A 21,061-nucleotide genomic window follows, 5' to 3' on the forward strand; every position below is an offset into this window, starting at 1 on the left:
AGGATGGGGTTCACCTGAGTCAGGTCACTTGGAACCATGAAGTTAGGCCATCCCTTGAAGGGCGCCCAGCTCAGAGAGAGAAAGCAGAGCTAGGTGGGGGAGGAGTGGGTTGAAGACACCAATAACGGTTGATTATCCAGTACTTAATGGTTCACAAAAAGTGTTACCTATGTTTTCTCATTTGGGCCTCATAACAACTCTCTGAAGGTAGAACTATGGGTATTAGCTGTTTTTCAGATCAGGAAGTGAGGGTCAGAGAGGCTAAGGGGTGCACCTCGGTCCCACCGTCAACCAACCAGTGGCAAAGCTGGCACTCCAGCCCAGTGTTTGTGACTAAGTCCAGCAGCATCACTGGGTCCATCACCATGGTTACTGGGTTATTTATGGCTTCCAGAGCTGCTGCAGCACTTGATTTACCAACCTCTTTCCTCACCACAGGCTTCAGAGGCAGGCAGGGCAAGCATTATTATCCTCCTTTTACAGATAATGAAACTGAGGCTGAGAAAGGTGAAGACATAGCAAGGAAGGCTTAGAGCTGAGGCTTGAACCCAGGTCCGTCAAGCTCCAAATCAATGACTGGTACTGACATGTTTTATAAGGAGTAGATGAAAGGAGAAAGGATCTCAGAGAGAGAGAATTGGGACCTAAATAAAGTGACTATAATGCTACATTCTCTTTCCTGCATTAGACTATAAGCTCCCTGAGGGCAGGGACTGGTTTTGCTTTTCTTTGTATCCCCAGCACAGTGCCTGGCACATAGTAGGTGCTTCATAATGTTTGTTGATTAAATGGAATGGAGAGAGGAAGCTACTGAACTGGACAGTGGCAGAACCAACCAAATACGCTAGGGACAGGATGGAGAAGCATTAAGAATCAACGACAGCCGCCATACCTGAAGTGCCTCAGGACTTTTTCAAGACCTCCCAAGAGTCCTGTCAGGGACAAACATCATTCCTGACTCGAGTTGCTCAGTCTCCCTTTGAGGTGTCTGACCACTACTATTCCTCCACCCCCTCCACCCACCTCCCAACCAGAATCTCCCTCAATCACTTAGTCCTGGTCCTTGAACTTTGGCAAGTAGGGAAGCAGGAAATGAGCTGGTGGAAAGTGGAGTAGTAGAAATAACACTGAGCTTGAAGCCAGAAGGCCTGGGTAGAAATCTTGGCTCCAGGAACCCTCTGGCTGTCGTTCCCTACCCAGCTCCCCACTGAAGCACTTCTCCTCTCAAGCCTGGCCCATCATCTCCTCTACCCACCCTCTTAGGTAGGACTTCACCTCCTACTTTATTAAGAAAATAGATATCTTACTCTAGGAGGTCCCTCCCTCCTCTCTCCTCTATTTTTCAAAGCCCCCAGATCCCCAACTTTCTTCTTCTTCACTCCTGCCTTTCATGAAGATCTGGCCTTTCTCCTCACCTGGGGCAATCCCTTGACATACATCCTTGACCCCCTCCTTCCCACCTTCTTGAACAGATTGCCTCCAGATCATCCCTACTCTGTCATTAAATTTTGCTCTTTCCCCATCTACTGATTCCTTTTCTTCCACCTACAAATACACACAAGTCTCCTCCATTCTTAAATAACCCTTATGTAATCCTGCCATCCCCTCAAACTATCGCCCTATATCTTTCCTCTCTTTCTCAGCTAAACTAGAACAAGCTGTTTGTGATCATTGCCTTTACTATCCTTCTCCCTTCTCAACCCTTTGCAATATGGCTTCTGATATAATTACTCAATTGCTCTCTCCAAAATTTAATTTTGAAAAATTAACAGATATTTATTTTTTCTCCCTCTCACCTGACTCCTCATTGGGAAAAAGAGAAGCATAAAAAAAAGAAAAAAGAAAAACAAAACCTTCTCAATAATTGTTCACGGTCAAACAAAATCAACACCCATAACCAACAATCTCTTAGTTGCCACATCTGATGGCTTTTTCTGTCTTCATCCTCCTCAGTGTTTCTGCAGTATCTGATAATGTTGATCACCTTCTTCCAGACATTTTTCTTCTTTTCCCCTTTGTGAAGCTACAATCTCCTGGTCCGCTTCTGCCTGACTGCTCCTTCTCAGTTTCTTGCTCGTTCATTATCCATATCCCACACCCGAAATATGGATGTCAAGGGTCTGTCTTTCTTCTCTTGCTTGGTGACCTAATCAACTCCCATGAGTTTAATTTATCATCTCTCTGTTGGTTAGATCTAGATCTATAGATCCATCCATAGGCTCTCTCCTGAGCTCATCCATAGCTCTCTTCTGTCCCATGTCACCTACTGGACAAATCAGATGCACCATAGACATCTCCAACTCAGTATGTCCAAAATGGAATTCATCCTCTTTCTCTCCATACCTTCCCCTTCCCTAAACTTCCTTATTTCTCTTGAGGGCAATATCATCCTTCAAGTCTCTCAGGTTCATAACCATGCCATATATATGAAACACACACACATACACATATACACACACACACACACACACACACACACACACACATATACACACACACACATCCAATCAATGGCCAAATGCTACTGTTTCTATCTCTATTACAGCTCAGATGTCTTCTCCTTCTGTCTACTCACATAGCAACCCCCCTAATTCAGGCCTCCTTCACCTCTGGTTTACCTTCTTTTGATCTCCTTGCCTTACATCTTCCCCCTCCTCTCCCAGTCCTTCCACAGAGCTGCTGAAGTGGTTCCTAAAGGGCAGGTCTGACCAAGTCACTCTCATACTCCATAAACTTCAGTGGCTCCCTATTGCCTTCAGATTCAGATGTTCAGAGGCTCTTGTTCTGTTCTCCAGGAGGACCAATGACATCACAAGGGGGATGCCTTGACTTGTGTGCACTGTTTGGTTTTTAAAGCCTTCATGAGCTAGCTCAATCTATTTTTCCAGCTCTGTTCTGTCTCATTCACCTTTCTACACTCTGCGCTCCAGTTGGACTGGCCTCTCTCTGCTCCTCGCACATGACATCTCACATCCTACCTCCAAAGCTTTGCACTGGCTGCCCCCCATGCCTGAAATACACTCCCTCATTGCTTCAGCCTCCGATGTTTCCTTCAGACATCACCTCAAGCACCATTTCAACACGAAGCCTTTTCTGATCCTCTCCGGAGCTTGTTTCTACCTATGACTCATTTACCTCAAATTTGCATATATGTTATATGGTTTGCATATATTTGCATATGCTCATATGTATACATATTGTCTCCCTCTATAGTCAAGTCAAAAGGCATTTATTAAGTACCTACCATATGCTAGGCACTAGGAAGACAAAGAGAGGCAAAAGACAGTCTCTGCTCCCAAGGAGCTCCCAGTCTGTTGGGGGAGGCAACATGCAAATAGCTATGGACTGAAGAGATATATGTAGGATGAATTGGGGGTAATCTCAGAGGGAAGGTGATAGAATGAAGAGGGATCAGGAAGGAGGGATTTGAGCTGGGACTGCTGTCAAAACCGTCCCCTTCTTCTGTTTAGATAAGGAAGTCAGGAGGTGGAGGTGGGAGGGAGAGCCTTCCAGGCATAGGGACACCAGGAAAATTCCAGGAGTTGGGAGGTGGAGAATCTTGTGTCAGGAACAAGGAAGCCAGCATTGTCAGATCATAGACTATGTCTTTAACCAAAGAACAGAAGCTTTTTGAGGGCAGGGACTGTCTCATTTTTATCTATCTCAGGTGCCCAGCACAGTGCCTGGCACAGAAGGGCACTGAGTGAATTATGAACTGGCTAACTGGCTCTGGGCATGTCCTTTAATCACTCTGGCTTCCTGGGCCCCATCTATGGAAGGAGGATATTAACCCTCACAGCCCTGGAATGAGATGTGAGGATTCAATCCAACCCAATGAGCATTTATTAGCCAGAGGATCAAAAGAGAGGATACTTTGCAAACCTCAAAGTGCCAGATACATGTCAGCTGCTATTCTTGTCCAGCCAGAAGAAGGGGAGGGTTTTAACAGCAGTGTTTGACCTGACTGGAGGCTAAAAAGTAGAAAGGGAAGATGGCGAGGGGTAAGGACACAGCATCTGAGGCACGGGATGGTAGTGAGGGAGTGGAGGCTTGCTGTGGGGCCTTGGAATGGGAAGGCACAAGAGCATTCTCCAGGTGACGGTCAGAGTGGGGTAGCAGGGCTGCAGCCCAGGGGGCAGTGCCTGGACATGAGGACCCACTGTTGTCCCTCCTGCTGCTGCCTCTGCTCTTCAGGGAGCAAGTTCAGCCTGACCCAACGTCAAGTTTGGGACCCAGGTGACAGATCAGATGACCTGATGAGGCCCAGGGGGAGGAGGGAGGGCTGTCACACCATCTCAAGAATAACAGCTGACTTAGACCTCCTTATGCTTTCAAAAAGCACTTTACCGGGGCAGCTGGGTGGCACTGCAGTGGATAGCGCACCGGCCCTAGAGTCAGGAGGACCTGAGTTCAAATGTGGCCTCAGACACTTACTAGCTGGGTGACCCTGGGCAAGTCACTTCACCCTGATTGCCTTAAAAACAAAAAGCACTTTACAGATGCGATGCCATTGGAGCCACACAACAATCGGGGGAGTAGGTTCATGGAATCAAGGACCTCAAGCTGGAGGGGACCTAGAGACTACTGAGTCTAACCCCTTCATTTTACAGATAAGGAAACTGAGGCACAAAGCAGTTCAGTGACATAACTCAGGGTCATACAGCTAGCAGGTGCCTGAGGTAGGATTTGAACCCAGGTCTTCCCCACTCTGTTCAGGGCTCTCACCACTCCAACACTGCTCTTCAGAGTGATTCAAAGTAAACTGTTCCCCAGATGGGGATTTCCTTCTGTGATCTTGTCAGTGTCCAAAAAGACCAAATCAATCAAAAACCAAAGCAAACCAAACCAAACCCTTGTCATTAGATTCAGAGACAGAGAGGACCTCATAGGCCATCCATCTTGTCCAGTCTCCTCATCTGACAGACCCAAGGCCTGGAGATGTCAAGTGATTTGCCTAAGGTCACACAGGTAGTAAGTTACAGAGGCAGAATTTCAAAAGCCCCGAGTTCACATCTTGGCTTTGCTATTTACCACCTCTGTCACCTTGATCCAGTTACTTTTTGGGCCTCAGTTTCCTATTCTGTCATGTGAAGGCATTGGACGAGATGATCTCTAAGGGGCTTCCAACCTTGGGTCTTAGAATCTTTTGAGTTTAGGTGAACGAGTGGAAGACAGGAGCCAGTGAGAAAGGGTTGACATTGACTGGCCTCAGAACGCAGTGTGGGAGAAAGAGATCGGTATCTGAAATGGGAGGACTGCCAGGGCACGGGTAGGGGTGTGGGGAAGCAGGGAAGGCACCCACCACCCCCTCCTTCAGTCCTCATGCGGCTCCTCCCCATCCAGGCCACCTTCCCCAGAGCACTCACCGTAGGATTCATCGCTGTCCGATGATTTAATGCTGATGAGGATGTGCTGGTCCAACAGGTACTCAGGGTCAGAGATGATAGGGGTCAACTGCACACAAAGACAAGGTGGTGGGATGAGCACTGTGAGGGAGAGGCAGAGGGAGGAGGCTCTCCTGCACAGAACCCAGAATCCTCAGCTTCTGAGTTCCTGGTGAGCCCCAGGACCAAGAGGCTGGAAGCGGGATGGAACTGACAGTGGGGGATGGTAGAAAGAATGCTGGATGTGGCAGAGACTCTTGTTCAGGTGAGGAAGGGCCAGACTAGGTGGCTTCAGAGGTCCCTCCTAATCTAATGACATAAGTGTGGTGGAAAATGCTTAACAACCATCTCTCCAGAAAAAAAAAAGTATACAGAGACACATTTTAAAGCTTAATCTGAATTATTAACCCTTTCTCAAGGATAGGTAATCAATAGAATAGTAAACCAAGGTCTGATTCGTAGTGTTTGCCAATTTCTGAAATGTAAATGTTCAAATTGAAAATTTAACAATTGGCTCTCCAGTAGTTTTGAGTTGGCTCCAACAACCCTCTGGTGTGGAGACAAGAAGGCGTGATCTTTCCTTCATTATCAATGACGTCCATATCTCTCAGGCCAAAATTCTAGATATCTGAGGGATTCCTCAGAGCAAGCCTTCTGGCACAATACCTCTCCTTGAACATAGCAGGCATTCAATAACTATTTGTTGGAATGAGTCTAATTGAATTTGCATGGGGGCTTATTCACTATCATAAGTAATAAATTGAGACATGGAGGGGCCCCCTGGTGGCCCTGTCCCCCTCTTCCCATCGGGCCCTCTGGATTCCTAGTTCTGTTGTTAATGAACTGTCCTTTACATCAGGCCCATGATCTTCCTCTCAGACACTACCTGGCATTTGTTTAGGATTTACACATACGTATACGCAAGTGTGTGTGTGTGTGTGTGTGTGTGTGTGTGTGTGTGTTGTTTCCCCCAGAAGAATGTATGTTCCTTGAAAGGAAGCCCTATTTCCTTTTATCTTTGCATCCTGGGCTCTTGGCCTGGCCCGGCCCACAGTAGGCACTTCATAAATGCATGTTAAGCATGTCTTCACATATATAATTGTCAGCACACCGTGTGTCTTCTCAATGAGTGAGGGAAGGGCTGGAGGAAGGGAGAGAATTTGGAACTCAAGATTTGAAAAAACAAAGATTCCAAATAAATATATGATTGAAAAAAATTAAATTCCTGTTGAGTCAAATTAAATGGGAAACCGAGGCCCAGAGAGGTGAGTTGATTTCTTATGAGTGATGGGGACTCCCTTACTCCCCATTCTCCCCCACAGCTGGCTGTGCAGGACCTTGGGGTCAGACTCGCTTGTTTTACATCTGCTCCCCTAAGACTGTGGCCAGTTAGTTTAGTTCTGGTGTATCTGGAAGCTTCCCACAGGTTTTCCGCTTCAGGAAATCTGCCGCATCTTAGCCAGCTCCCTCCACAATGGTCTGATGCCTCATGGCAGAGTGGAGGAGGTCCTGTGTTCTCAAGGTGAAGTCAGCAGACGTCAAGCTCTGGCCAGCCCTGCCACACAGGAAAAGGAGTCTAGCATGGGCCTGATGGGTCAATGGATGTCTGAGAACTGATCAAGCCACGTGTGAAGAGATTCACTTGACAAAGAGCTGACCACCAAGAGATGACCTTGTTTTTTCCAACACAATTCACAAAGGTCATTTACCAAAGTGTGAGGGGCAGGGTTTGTGAGCAGCGTGGGTGGCAGGAGTGACTGCAGCATCAAGATGGTGGCCTTCTGATGTGTTTACTGACTGTCTCCAGGGCTGAGCCCCCATCAACCCTATAAAAAGCTCTGCTTAGTGGTCTGGGGCTTTGTTGGTGGTAAGAACAGCAACGTTATCGTAATAATTTCTAATGGGGCCAGTCACAGAGGACGTCATGGTGGGCACGCTAGTGACCAAAAGACCATACTCAGAAAGCAGGTACGCCACTAGCCTGAGGGTGCCGGAAACATAGCAGGACAGGAAAGAGGCTGGGAGGGGCCTTGTCCTCTGCCAGCCAGAGGCCGATGAACAGCTGCAAAAACTTGGGGGTTCCTGAGAGTTTGCCTGGAATCAATCCATTATCAAACACCTATTTTTTATGAAATGTCTACTATGTGCCAGGCACTTGGCTAGGCCCTCGGGATCTGAAGGCTAAAGGCATTCGGGTTACTTAGACTCTCTCAAGAGCTGTAACTAAAAGCTTTTTCCTCTGGGGAAAAACAGGCATGTGTGTATAGGGGTAGGTGGGGACTGAGAGGAGGAAGGAGAAGATGAAAGCCCACAGAGGGGCAAACCTGCTCTAAAAAGGGTTGGGGAGGGGAAGGAAGATGACCTGGAAGAAGGGTATTATGGTACAAAACTCTGGAGCTGTATAGGCTGGTGGTCTCTTGGAAGAGAAAGACCCCCCAAATCAGTACCATGACCAATGTCCCCATTTGCACCGAGCTAGAAGGGCAGCTAGGTGGTGCAGTGGATAGAATGTCAGGTCTGGAGTCAGTAAGACTCCATGAGTTCAAATCCGGCCTCAGACATTTACTACCTGTGCAATCCTGGCAAGTCACTTATCTCTGTTTGCCTCAGTTTCCTCATCTGTAAAATGAACTGGAGGAGGAAATGGCAAACCACTCCAGGATCTCTACCAAGAAAACCCTAACGGGGGCTGCAAAGAGTCAGACATAACTGAAAACGACTGAACAAATCACAGTTTTGCTGAAAGACACGTTGTTTTGCCCCTTTCCGATGCATCGTAGTTATCTGGTAAGTATTCCCTTACCAGAACAGAAACTCCATGAGGGCAGGAGCTACATCTTTCCTAACTCCCTGGATGGCTAAGTGTTCTCTGCACTTAGTAGGCTTTCACATGCCACACTGACTGCCTAAGCGGGTAAAGTAGGGAAGGTCTTCCAACAGAAGCTGATGATACTCTTCCCCCTTGACCCCTCTAGAGTAGAAACTCCATGAGGGCAGGAGGTGTTTCCTCGATTATCTTGTATCTCCAGCACTACCACTGTGCTCAGCACAGAATATGTGCTGAATAAATCCTTGCTGATTAACTGATGGTCAGGGAAGCTGTGGAGGGAGGGGAGGGGAGGGGAGGGGAAGAGGAGGGAGGGGAGGGGAGGGGAGGGGAGGGGAGAGGAGGGAAGGGGAGGGAAGGGAAGGGAAGGGAAGGGAGGGGAGGGGAGCCTCTGAGGGCCCTTCCAACTCTGAGAGACTCCATGATGAAGAAGCACTGGCTGAATTCAAGTTTGAATTTGGTTTTCCAGGAATCCACACCCAATCTAGAAACAAGGCTCTGTAAGTCAGTCCATGTCATTTGAAACATGGGCTGGTACTTGAAATTCGGATTTGCCTGTCTTTTCCCCACATCTGTTTTAAATGAATTAACATACAGGTCAACCTGGGTGAGCCTTTTTCCTTTTGGAGGTGAGACAAACTTAGTTGAAAGGGCCTGTCATTCTTCTCTGTGACTGATGGCTTAAAAGTTCTCTCTGAAGCCCTGCAGGCTTATTCCTCAGGCTTGAGAGAGCTCTGTTTCATAGCTGTTTCTCCTCTGGAGCGTAACCTCATCTGCACATTGCCAGGAAGGTCCGAAGCAGCTCCATCTCCCTCCTGGTAAAATAATCTAAAATTGACTGATATTTAGAGTCTTCTAAAGCCCTCCAGGCCAGGATTGGGGTCCTCAAGACAGGAGCAATTGCTTTGCAATGAGCTCTGATTTTGCTCCATAATAGTTATGTCTAAATGTTTTCCATTCATATTCCCCCCAAAACCTTTAATTTTACCCTTAAGAACATCAAATTTTCTCTTACTTGCAACTCACAAACATGAGTCAAGCAGACTTCTCTAGTCTCCCTCATCACTTTGTGAATCAGCAAGGCTGTGGAAAGAGCCTTGGGCAAGGAGGACAGAGGGCTCTGTTCAAGTGTCCCCTCCTCTCCCTGGGTCTCAGTATTCTCACCTATAAAATAAGTCACTGGCTGAGATATGGCTGAAATTCCCTTCCACTTCATAGATTTTGAGGTCAAAGGGGCCTCAGAGGTCAATGGTCCAACTCACTCATTTTACAAAAGAGGAAACTGAGGCTGAGAGGAGAGAGGCAACTTGACTAAGGACACACAGGTTGTGTCCAACTCCTCACGACCCCATTTGGGGTTTTCTTGGCAAAGATTCTGGAGTGGTTTGCCATTTCTCTCTCCAGTTCATTTTACAGATGAGGAAACTGAGGCAAACAGGGTGAAGTGACTTGTCCAGGGTCACACAGCTAGTAAGTGCCTGAGGCTGGATTTGAACTCAGGAAGATGTTTTCCTGATTCCAAACCCAAGCTGCTGCCTAGCAGCTTGTGTTTATCGAATGCTTCATTAATTCATCACTTTCAATTGCACGAGGCTGTGATGATGGTGGCTGAATAGACAGCACAGGACCCCAGGCTTGGCATTTTTTAAAGGTATGGATGTGTAAGGAAAGTTCATGTTAAAAAGGCAGAGACAATGCCCAGAATGCACTTAGTTTGTGAGTTGCACAGTGCTTCCAGGGTCTGGGGCCAGGGCACCTTCAGAAATTCAGCAAACATTTACCTAAGTGCCAGCTCGCACAACATTCTCTCTCCCTCCCCGTCTCTGACTCTCTCTCTGTGTCTCTTTCTCCTCACTCCCCCTCCCTTCCCCCTCCCTCCCTTCTATTTCCTCCTTCCCTCTCTTCTCTTCTATCTCTTCTCTTCCTCCCTCCTCCTCCTCCTCCCCTCCCTCCCCTCCCCTTCCCTCCCTCTCTCTCCCTCCCTCCTCCCTCCCTCCTCCCCTCTCTTCCCTCCCCTCCCCTCTCCTTCCCTCCCTCCCTCCCCTCTCCCCTCCCCTCCCCTCCCTCCCTCCCCTCCCTTCCCCCCTCCCCTCCTCCCTCCCCTCCCTCCCCTCCTCCTCCCTCCCTCCCTCCCTCCCCTCCCCTCCCTCCTCCCCTCCCCTCCCCTCCTCCCTCCCTCCCCCCCCCCCTCCTCTCCTCCCCCCCTCCCCTCCTCCCCCCTCCTCCTCCCTTCCCCTCCTCCCTCCCCTCTTCCCTCCCTCCCCCCCCTCTCCCTCTTCCCCTCCCTCCCCTCCCCTCCCCTCCCTTCCCTCCTTCCTTCCTCCCTCCCTTCCCCCTCCCTCCCCTCCCTCCCCTCCTCCCTCCCTCCTCCCTCCCTCCCTTCTCCCTCCTCCTCCCTCCCTTCTCTCCCCTCCCCTCCCCTCCCTCCCTCTCCTCCTCCTCTCTCCTCCTTCTCCTCCCTCTCTCTCTCTCTCTCTCTCTTCTCTCTCTCTCTTCTCTCTCTCTCTCTTCTCTCTCTCTCTCTCTCTCTTTCTCTCTCTCTTCTGTCTTCCTCTCTCTGCCTGTCTCTTTGTCTATTTCTGGGGGTGGGTGTGTAGGTGGGTAGATTTAGAGACGAGTAGAATGCAGTCCCTTCCCTCATAGAGTTTATAGTAGAGGGAAAACAGACATACATTCCTTCAAGGCCCAACTCAAATGAAACTTCCCCTCTGAGACTTTTGCTCATTTTCCAAGCTGGAGGTAAACCTCTCCTCATCCGCTTCCTTGGACCCTTGCATGAGTAACAGGGCACACAGCAGCACCAGTCGTACATGCAACATAACCCAATCGGCATCCTAATTGCCTGTGCCTCTGACCAGACTCAGACTCAGAGCTTCTTGAGAACAGGCATGATGCACTACTCACCTCTGGGTCTCCCCCAAGGGCTTAGTGCAATGAACTACACAAAGCAGACCCTCTGTCTGTCAAACTGATGATGATGAAGGCTCCTGCTAACTACAGTTAGAGCTGTCCAAGGTAGACGGGGCTGTCTGGGTAGGTAGGGAATTCCTTGTTCCTGGAGGTGTCCAAGCAGGGGATAGACAACTATTTGGACACACTGGAAAAGGGATTACTAGGTGGTGTGGGTCAGACCAGATGAACCTTGTAGGCTCTTCTAACTTGGGGATTCCATAATTTCTTTCATCTATTAGGATATTTTATTTCATGGCTAGAGGCAGCTAGGTCCACAGTGGCTAGAGCACTAGGCTTGGAGCCAGGAAGAACTGAGTTCAAATTCAGCTTTAGACATTTACTAATTGTGTGACCCTGGGCAAATCACTTAACCTCTATTTGCTTCAGTTTGCCTCATCTGTAAAATGGGGATAGTAATAGTACCTACCTCTCAGGGTTGTGAGGATCAAATGAGATATGTATGTAAAGTGTCTATAGTATGGTGCCTGGCACATAGTAGGTGCTATGTAAATGCCAGCTATTATTGTTGTTATTGTTATTGTCACGGACAAAGAATTTGTGCACTGGTGGCCAACGCCCTGATGATGAGACTCTATTCTTTGCCAGGTATCTCTCAGGAAGTTCACGGTGTGTTACTGAGACTGGACTCAAACATTTTTATCGTGGTAGCACTTTCCAAAGTTTGTGTTCCATTGGCACAGCCTGGGAACATCCAAGGATGTCTGAACAAAGCAAAGAAGGCCCCTGGCCCACAAGGAAGGGCCCTGACCCTCTGAGTGAGTTCATGGGAAGTCGCCCAGGATGATTAGGGACAGGTGGGCTGCGATCTGCATCATCAGAGGGAATGCCTTTATCGGTGAGATCACGGATCCACCCATGGATGTGTTCATGCGTCATGACACTTAAAAGCAATCAGTGCATGTTGAGGCACGATGGCTACAGGCACATGTGAACCTCCACTTTAAAAACTGCCCACACTTGTGCTTAATGTGTTGTTTGTGGCTGTTGTTGAGTCCTTTCAGTCGTGTCCAACTCTTCATGACCCCATTTGGGGTTGTCTTGGCAGAGATCCTGGCGCGCTTTGTATTTCCTTCTCCAGCCCATTTTACAGATGAGGAACTGAGGCAAACAGGGACTTGCCCAGGGTCACACAGTTAGGAAGCATCTGAAGCCAGATTTGAACTCAAGCTGACTCTAGGCCCAGCGCTCTGTCCACTGCAGCGCCACCTAGCTGCTAGTGCAGCTTTTTTCTAATTGTAAAAACATGAGAGGTTTGCTCTCGGAGACCATTTAGTCTTTGCTTTGAGCCAGTGGTGTCCTCTGGCTGGCTATTTCAAACAAACACATAGGTGGAGACATAATGATGATGATAATAGCTAGAATTTCTATAGTGCCTTAAGATTTGTAAAGCACTTTGCATATGTTAACTCATTTGAGCCTTACAACAATCCTGTAAGGTAGGTGGTATTATTAACACCATTTTATAGATGGGGAAGCAGAGGAACAGAGAGGTTAAGTGATGCTCCTAGAGTCACATAGCTAGTAACTGTGTGAGACAGGATTTGAACTTGGGTCTTCCTGGCTCCAAGACCCACACTATCACTGCATTGAGCTCATGAGATAAAGGTGTAAGGGTGTGGCCTCACAGAGCCCCTTGAACTTGGGGTCTCCATCCTTTCTGATACGTCATCATCCAAATGGTCCATGTTTACCCTAGCAGATTTCATCCCATCCCATTTAATAATGAGGCCTCCCTCATCCCTGGGTCACATTTCTCCAGTCACCTTTGGGAGGTCATCAGCAAACTTCACCACCAGCTCCCCTTCTGTTCCTTCTTCATTTTCTCCTTCCTGACTCTTCACAAAACCTGGGAGAATGTCAGAGAAGAGAGTGGGTTCTTTCTGCAGACAGGGCAAGAATCTGGCATGTGATCCTCTCCCCAGTACTATGTCTAACTATGCCAAGATGCATTTTCCCTGTCTTCTCGGGGTGGAGGGGGAGTGGCTTAGGCTGATGGACTTAGGCTGCTCCAGGGCTGCCTTTCTGGCCCTGTTTGGATGCGGATTTAGTTCAGAGCACTCCAGCAGCACCATCTGACTATTTTTAGGTAATTGATTCTCCCTCCTCCCCCGTCCCCCATTTCTCAACAAAACTGGCACTGGGGGAATCATCACATCCATGGACAAGATATGAGGAACATGACAGCCAGCTCTTCCCACAGCCACTCAATATAGCACCCTTTTGAAATTCTAAGTTAAGCCTCCTAATATGCCGTTTCCATAGTAATCTATGCAAATGTCTACATACTTTATTAAAGTGTGCCCGCGCCCGCTCCCGTTCTTGCACATGTACCTGCAGCCACATTGCTTTTATAGCTCTCTTTGACATAGCTGTGGGCCAGGGTCGCCATGAGGTCTGAGCAGGGAAATGACACTGGCTAGTCATTTAGCTCCCTGTGATGATGGAGGACCAGGATGAGCCAAAGAGAGGAAGGATGGCTCCCGAGCAGGGAGATTCACCGCTGGCACTCTCTATCCAGATGGGCCAGATTTTGTGTTGGCAGCACAGATGTGCAACCCCCACACACACACAATCACACCCCTTTGGGAAGTGTCTCAGCTCAGCACCTCTGAACGCACACCCTCTTTATTCGCGAGGCTTTTGTCTTTATTTTCTACCCCCCCAACTAACAGAATTAGAAACCACACAGCCTTATTCTTCCTATGAAACAGCCTCAGATGAGAATAGCTAGAAATGCACCTCCCAAAAGGTGTTTCCCCAGCACAGACTGTTTTCAAATGTTAAAAACCAAAGTGAGATGGGGGTACCCAGAGGTATAATATATATATGGCTTAAGATTAGTGCATACCAGAAATGTATTCTCATACTGCTGGAGAGGGGATAAAGAAGGTAATATTTGTCTTGGTTTGTCCAGGTAAAGAGAGGCTGATTGGGAGGGAGTAGATCCTATAGCTAGCTATCTCACCCCACCCCCACCAATACTATTTGGAATTTCACTGCTCTGGCTTCCATAATCCACTTGGAGCTTGCCTTGAGACTAGCCTCCATTGCTTTAAGGTGGGGGTTCCTAATCTTTCTGGTGTTTTTTGCAGTCTGGTGAAACAAATGGAGCCCTTCTCAGAATTTTTTTAAATGCATAAAATGAACTATATAAGGTTACAAAAGAAACCAATAATATTGAAATATAATTATCACATTTTTAGGTCCACAGGACCTCCCCCTTCAGGTTATGAAGCCCTGTCTTATGCCTCCCGCTTTGAGAAATAATGAAGCTAATTCACCTGAAAAGACTATGTTATGAATACCTAGCTCTTCCTTCCCAGCAAGGGACAAGTCCCTTCAATGTGAGGACATTGAAGGGCATCTTCCCACCCCAACCCCTGATCCTGGAGGCCACAATGATTTCTAAATTTGATGAAAGCACCCCAGATCTCAGCATAAATAGAAATGGCCTGTCAGCCTCTATCCCTGAGCCAACCGCCTACTTCCCTGGTTACCATCAGAGGCAGTAGTGGGCCAAAGGAGGGAGAGCAACGCACATGTGCTCAAGCCTGCAGGGAAGTAGCAATGTCCTTACTTTCTAGGCAGCTGGAATGGAACTCCAGGTAGAATTTTGTCTGTGACTTTGTCTTCAAGGTGGCATAGCACTTCAGGAACTCAATCTGTCCTTGAGAGTCCACGTTCCCAGGACCTAGAATTGGGGAGAATTCAATGCAACCAAAGAAACTTTTATTAAGTGCCTTCTATGTATCAGGCACTGTGCTAGGTACTAGGGATACAGAGACAAAAACAAAATAATGCTTGTCCTCAAGGAGTTTCCATTCTCCTTAGGGAGGCCATTACAGGTTCACAAGGAAGTTAGTATAAGTGTAGCCCCTGGTCCAGGGTTGGTCCATGGTCTGAGTGACTTAATTTCATTAAGTATCTGGAGGTAAATATCATAGAATTTAGGACTGGAAAGGACCTAGTGATCAAAAAGTTTTATGGGGAAACCAAGGCCAGCCAGATGAAGTGCCTTGCGCAGTCCCTGTCTGCATGTGAATGTTATCAAATATATTACTCAATAAGAAATGATGATGCACAGTCAATAGGATGCTGAGCCTGGCATCAGGAAGACTCACTGTCCTGAGTTCAAATCTGGCCTCAGACACATACTAGCAGTGTGACCCTGGGCAAGTCACTTCACCCTGTTTGCATCAGTTTCCTCATCTGAAAATGAGCTGGAGAAGAAAATGGCCAACCACTCCAGCATCTTTGCCAAGAAACCCTCCACTGGGGTCACAAAGAGTGAGACACCACTAAACAATAAAAATAATTGATCGCTAGGAGGTCAGAGGATTTTGAATGAACTGATGCAAAGTGGCGCAAAGAGAACCAAAAGGAAAATAAACCCGATGGCTACAACAGCAGAGCTTGATGGCTCAGTGGATAGAGTCAGAAAGACCTGAGTTCAAATTCTTGGCTACAACAGCAGAGCTTGATGGCTCAGTGGATAGAGTCAGAAAGACCTGAGTTCAAATTCTACCTCACTTCCTAGCTGAGAGACCCTGGGCAAGTCACTTAGTCTGTCTGCTTCAGATTCCCCACCTGTAAAATGAGAGTAATAATAGTACCTCCCCCTCCCCATGGTTGTCAAAATGAGATGATATTTGTTAAGCTTAAAGTACTACCTAAATGGTAGCTACTATTATTATTAATAGTAATAATAATACAAATAATAAATGAAAACCATTTAAAGGTGGCATAACTCTGAATAAAGGAAACAGCAATGTTCAGTCAATCAATCAGCACTTCTTCAGTGCTCCCTATGTGCCAGGAGCTGTGCTGGGGAAGCTGAGACCAAAGCTCCAACAATCCCTTCCCTCAACGATGGTCCCAGAGAACAGATAATGAAGCTCAGCTCTCTCCTCTCGCACCAGAGAGGAAGGGCATCCCCAGGCAGAAGGGGATGGGTCCTCGGACATCAGCACTCCACTGGCATTTATCTGCTCGACTGTTCTTCTTTGTTTCAAAGGATGGTTCAATTCATAGGGGAGGCACGATATTTTCAGAAATTACTAAGACGTAAAGCTAAAACGCAGTGAGACAATTTTTAAAACATGAAATCTCCTACAATCAGATTCTGTCTCATGCAAGCCATCTGAACCAGGGTTTCTGAGCTCCACTCAGTTCCGTTTCTGGAGGAGATTGTGTTAAGAGCCACTGAGGGAGCCATGGTATGAAGGCTGAGTAAGGAAAGGGGGGCCGGATCATGGAGGCTCAAGAGGCTTTCTGACAGACTAGGATGCTCACCTTCTAGTCCTTCTCTCTGTCTGGTCCTGGGATGTTTCCCACTTCAAGTCAAGAAAGACTGAGAAAGGGAGGTAGTTCACCCTGACTTCAGGAATATCTGACAAAATGCCACACTAGAAGCTGGGTGGCACAGTGAATAAAGCACTGGCCTTGGAGTCAGGAAGACCAGGGTTCAAATCCTGCCCCAGGCACTTAGTAGCCATGTGACCTGGGGCCAATCCCAGCTTCTCTTTGCTTCAGTTTCCTCATCTGTGAAATAAGGGGGGCTGGTCTCAATGGTCTCTAACATCCATTCCAGTTTAAGTCTATGGTCCTATGATCTGGGTTCAAATTCCAAATTCTGACACTTCCTACTTGTGTGACCCAAGGCCAATTACTTCCTCTCTAAGCCCCAGTTTCTCTTCTCCATAATGAGGAGGTTGGACTGAATGATCTCTTATATTCTCTTGGGTTCTAAGTCTATGATTATATGACTCAAAGGCTTGCAACTGCAATGAATAGTCATTATTGATCTGATCGTTCAGATGAGGAAACAGGCTCAGAGAAGAATGTTCACTTGCCTGGCCTGTGAGTCACCTTATCCAGGTGGAAGGCAGGTGTTCCAAGGCCCAGTCCAAAATACTCCCCCTATGCGGAGTGGCCAGTTCAGAAGGGGCAGGGCTTCACTAAAAGCTATAGATTTGTGTGGGAGGAGTCCTGGAAGCACAAGAGACCTTGGTCTGAAACCCAATTCTAACTCAAGCTACTATAATTCTGGCTCTCTACCTCTTGGTATTTTGGTTTCCTTATATGTAAAATGAGGATAGAGATTCAAATACTCCTCCTTACCCAGGGTTATGGGAATGGGAGCATTTTGACCAATCTTAAAGTCCTATAGAAATGGGATATGACTTTGTGCTAAAGAAAATAGAGAATGTACTCAGGCACTGACCATTCTTGGAGACAAACTGGGAGGTGACCCCTGCTTCAAATGTGGCGAAGACAGGACTGTGGTCACTTGTCATGATGTCACTGGTGCTACCTGAAAAGGGAACAAGAAAAAATGGGGTTCATGTGAGTATGGTAGGTGTGTGTCTGTGGGCGCACACATGTGTCTGTTCAGGACCAGGGATAGCACCAGGTTCACCCTCTCTGGACACTCCTCTTCCCCACCAATCTCTTGGAGTTTCTTCTGGATCTGCAAGGACCAGTCTAAGTACGAAGCAGATGCTCTGTAGAAATTACAGAGAGTACTGAGCCCCCTGGGTCTGAACATGCTCAAAACCTCGTCCTGGGGTAATTCTGGCCTCTCCCAGGAGAACCTTGGAATGGAAGCAAGTGGGCTATTAGCCTGGATACTCTGGTATGGGTCCATTAGGGAAAACTACAGCTATGATTTACTGGAATTTCGGCAGTGCATTTGACAAGATCTCTCAAGTTATTCTTACACATAAGATGGAGAGATGTGGGTTAGCAATAATCTAGTTAGGTAGGTTAAAACTGGTTGAAGGAACACACCCAACCACATCACACCTATCAGACTGGCCAACATGACAAAACAGGAAAATGATAAATGTTGGAGAGATTGTGGGAAAATTGGAACGCTAATACATTGTTGGTGGAGTTGTGAAATGATCCAACAATTTTGGAGAACAATTTGGAACTATGCCCAGAGGGCTACAAAAATGTGCATACCCTTTGATCCAGCAATAGCACTTCTAGGGCTACATCCCAAAAAGATCAAACAAATGGGAAAAGGACCCACATGTACAAAAATATGCATAGCAGCTCTTTTTGTGGTGGCAAAGAATTGGAAATTGAGAGGATGCCCATCCATTGGGGAATGGCTGAGCAAGTTGTGGTATATGAATGTAATGGAATACTATTGTTCTATAAGAAATGATGAACAGACTGACTTCAGAAAAACCTGGGAAGACTTATATGGTCTGATGCGGAGTGAAGTGAGCAGAACCCAGAGGACTTTGTATACAATAGCAGCCACGTTATGCAATGACTAATATTGTTAAACTGAACCCTTCTCAGCATTACAAGGATCTAAGACATCTCCAGAGGCCTCGGGATGGAAAATGCTGTCCACATCCAAAGAAAGAACTATGGAAGTCGAATCGCTCTCACTTAATTTTACCTTAAGTTGAATTTCGTTTCATCTTTCTGATGGTTCCTCCTATTGGTTTTAATTTTTACTTACAACTTCACTAATGTGAAAATATGTTTAATGGGTATGTAAATGTAAAGCCTATGTCAGATTGTGCACCGTCTTGGGGAGGGGGTGGGGGAGAAAAAGGGAGAAAAAAATTTTCAACTCAAAAGCATATGGAAGGAACACACCCAAAGAATAGCAATGAATGGATTGATATAAATCTGGAGGAAGGCTTGTAGAGGAGTAATTGGGGATCTGTTCTTGGCCAGGTTCTGATTAACATTTTTTTGGTGACAGAATATGAATCTACCCAGCAGGTGATCACATATATTAAAACCCACACTATTTGATGTTCTACTTATATAAAATATGGCATTGTAGTAAAAATTTGAATAACATGACCACTTCATGGAATTCATTATTTATACAGCAGGGACCTAGATATAATTAATCAGTGGTTGTCAACTGAGTGGATAAAAGCATGTCCTGCGTTTATCAAAATATACATGACCCAAAGCTTCAAGGAACAGCTAACGTGGATGACAATAGTTTTTTACAAGATCCCAATGGGCTAGAATAATGAGCTGAACCAAAAATGAAATTTAATAGAGATTAATTGCCAAGTGATATGCTTTTCTAATCAGGAAACTCGTGGCCCCTGACTGCTTAGTGTATGCATGCTGAAATATGGAAATGCCTCAAAAGCCACTCAACTCTAGTATGGTCCTCAGATGTGGGAGAAGTGATTCTCGTTGAGTTTAATATAAAATATTTCTAGAATTCCTCACTAAATCCTGAGGTTACTTGCCAGTGATAGGACTCCAGTCTAAAATGAGCAGTTTTTTTTCAAACCTAAGATTCAGAAAGATAACTATATCTCCATTTACTGTGTTTAAACTTTAGCCTCAAGATATATTTTAAATGCTTTTAGATACTTCATATATATAATTTTTTTTTTGCATTTGCAGTTCTTATGGTAAAATGGCCATTTTCCCATTCACCTGATGTGAATTGATTTGTATCTTAATTCACATAGTGATTTCACTGGTGCAGAGAACTTCCAGAGTGGAAACTCTCCACCACTGCAGAATGGTGACTCATCTGAAACTTCTGAAACATCTGAAACTCATCTGAAATCTCTGAGAGCTGTTCAAGGCACCAAGAAGTTGGGTAACAACCAGGTCGTGTCAGAGATAGGATGTAAATTGACTCTAAGACTGATCTAGGAGTCACTATTCCGTGCTTTACATTGATAAATTTGCTTTTTTAAAAAAAATCTCAACAATACAGACTCATTATGGAACCAATGAAGCAGAGAGATCTTCTCCCCCTTCTCCTTCCCCTCCCTGCTTTGGATTGGGATCCGTGACTTCTTTGCCATAGGCAAGTCCTGCGGAAGAACTTCCATCATGGTGTTCCATCACCAGCTACTCAGAAACCTGTCGTCTTAGCAAGCTATTTCCTTTATCCCAAATTAATGAATTTTTAGCTCATTCACTTAAAGGCAGGTAGGTGGCACAGTGGACAGAGGGTTGATCCTAGATTCAGGAAGATGAGTTCAGATCCAGCTTCAGAGACTTATTAGCTGTCTGACCCTGGGCAAGTCATTTAACCTGTCTGCCTCAGTTTCCTCATCTGTAAAAATTGTGATAACAAAAGCAGCTACCTCCCAGGGTTGTTCTGAGTATCCAATGAGATAATATATGTAAAGTGCTTAGCACGGTGATCATGTATATTAAATGTCCATAGTAGGCATCACATAAACATTAGCTACTGTTACGTTGCTCTGGCGCCTGTCTGGTGGTCAGTTAGGTCCTTTAACATCTTGATCACTAGAGTAGAATTGCAGATATTTCTCTGATTTGACATGTGGGTAGACTGAGGCCCTGAGTCATGTCATAAACGATAGTTGGATGACCTTGGAGCTCTTTGCTCTCCACCCTCTGGGCTATGCATGATGCCTGGCTGACTCCATCCTGAGTCTACTCACCATACGACTGACATACCACATGCACGAGGGGATAGGATTTCCAAAGCACACGATCACACCAAGATGGTAAATTGTATTTCATCTGCCAAGAAAAGAGGGGAGAGACCAAATTTAAAGAATCCTTTTCCTACTTTTCATTGGAAAAAGAGAAACTTAACTTGGCATGAACCATTGTTTTTGGCGGTTTCTAGGTGGCACAGTGGACAGAGCACGGGGCTTGAAGTCAGTGAGACTCATCCTCTTGAGTTTAAATCTGGCTCAGACATGTACTAGCTGTGTGACTCTGGGTAAGTCACTTCACCCTGTTTGCCTTAGTTTCCTCATCTGTAAAATGAGCTGGAGAAGGAAATGGCTAACCAGTCCAGAATCTCTGCCAAGAAAACTCCAGATGGGGTCACGAAGAGTCAGACACGCCTGAAATGACTCCACAACAACTAGTCTTCTCACCCACAGGG

The 21,061-nt window shown here is 46.4% G+C and overlaps 1 protein-coding gene across 3 annotated transcripts in view; it reads right to left on the minus strand.

The window, feature by feature from the left end:
- The window catches only part of INPP5D (inositol polyphosphate-5-phosphatase D), a 139,076-nt gene that overhangs the window by 16,922 nt on the left and 101,093 nt on the right, over positions 1 to 21,061 (minus strand). For all 3 annotated transcript variants that reach the window (XM_020972102.2, XM_020972103.2, XM_020972101.2), the window contains exons 19-23: positions 20,607 to 20,688; positions 17,408 to 17,497; positions 14,762 to 14,875; positions 12,948 to 13,030; positions 5,367 to 5,454 (exon numbers count right to left, since the gene is read on the minus strand). In XM_020972102.2, the coding sequence (XP_020827761.1) occupies positions 5,367 to 5,454; positions 12,948 to 13,030; positions 14,762 to 14,875; positions 17,408 to 17,497; positions 20,607 to 20,688 (457 nt within the window). The remainder of the gene's footprint in view (positions 1 to 5,366; positions 5,455 to 12,947; positions 13,031 to 14,761; positions 14,876 to 17,407; positions 17,498 to 20,606; positions 20,689 to 21,061) is intronic.

This window comes from Phascolarctos cinereus, unplaced genomic scaffold, assembly GCF_003287225.1.
Source record: "Phascolarctos cinereus isolate Bilbo 61053 unplaced genomic scaffold, phaCin_HiC Scaffold_5;HRSCAF=322, whole genome shotgun sequence".
Classification (NCBI taxonomy): Eukaryota; Metazoa; Chordata; class Mammalia; order Diprotodontia; family Phascolarctidae; genus Phascolarctos; species Phascolarctos cinereus.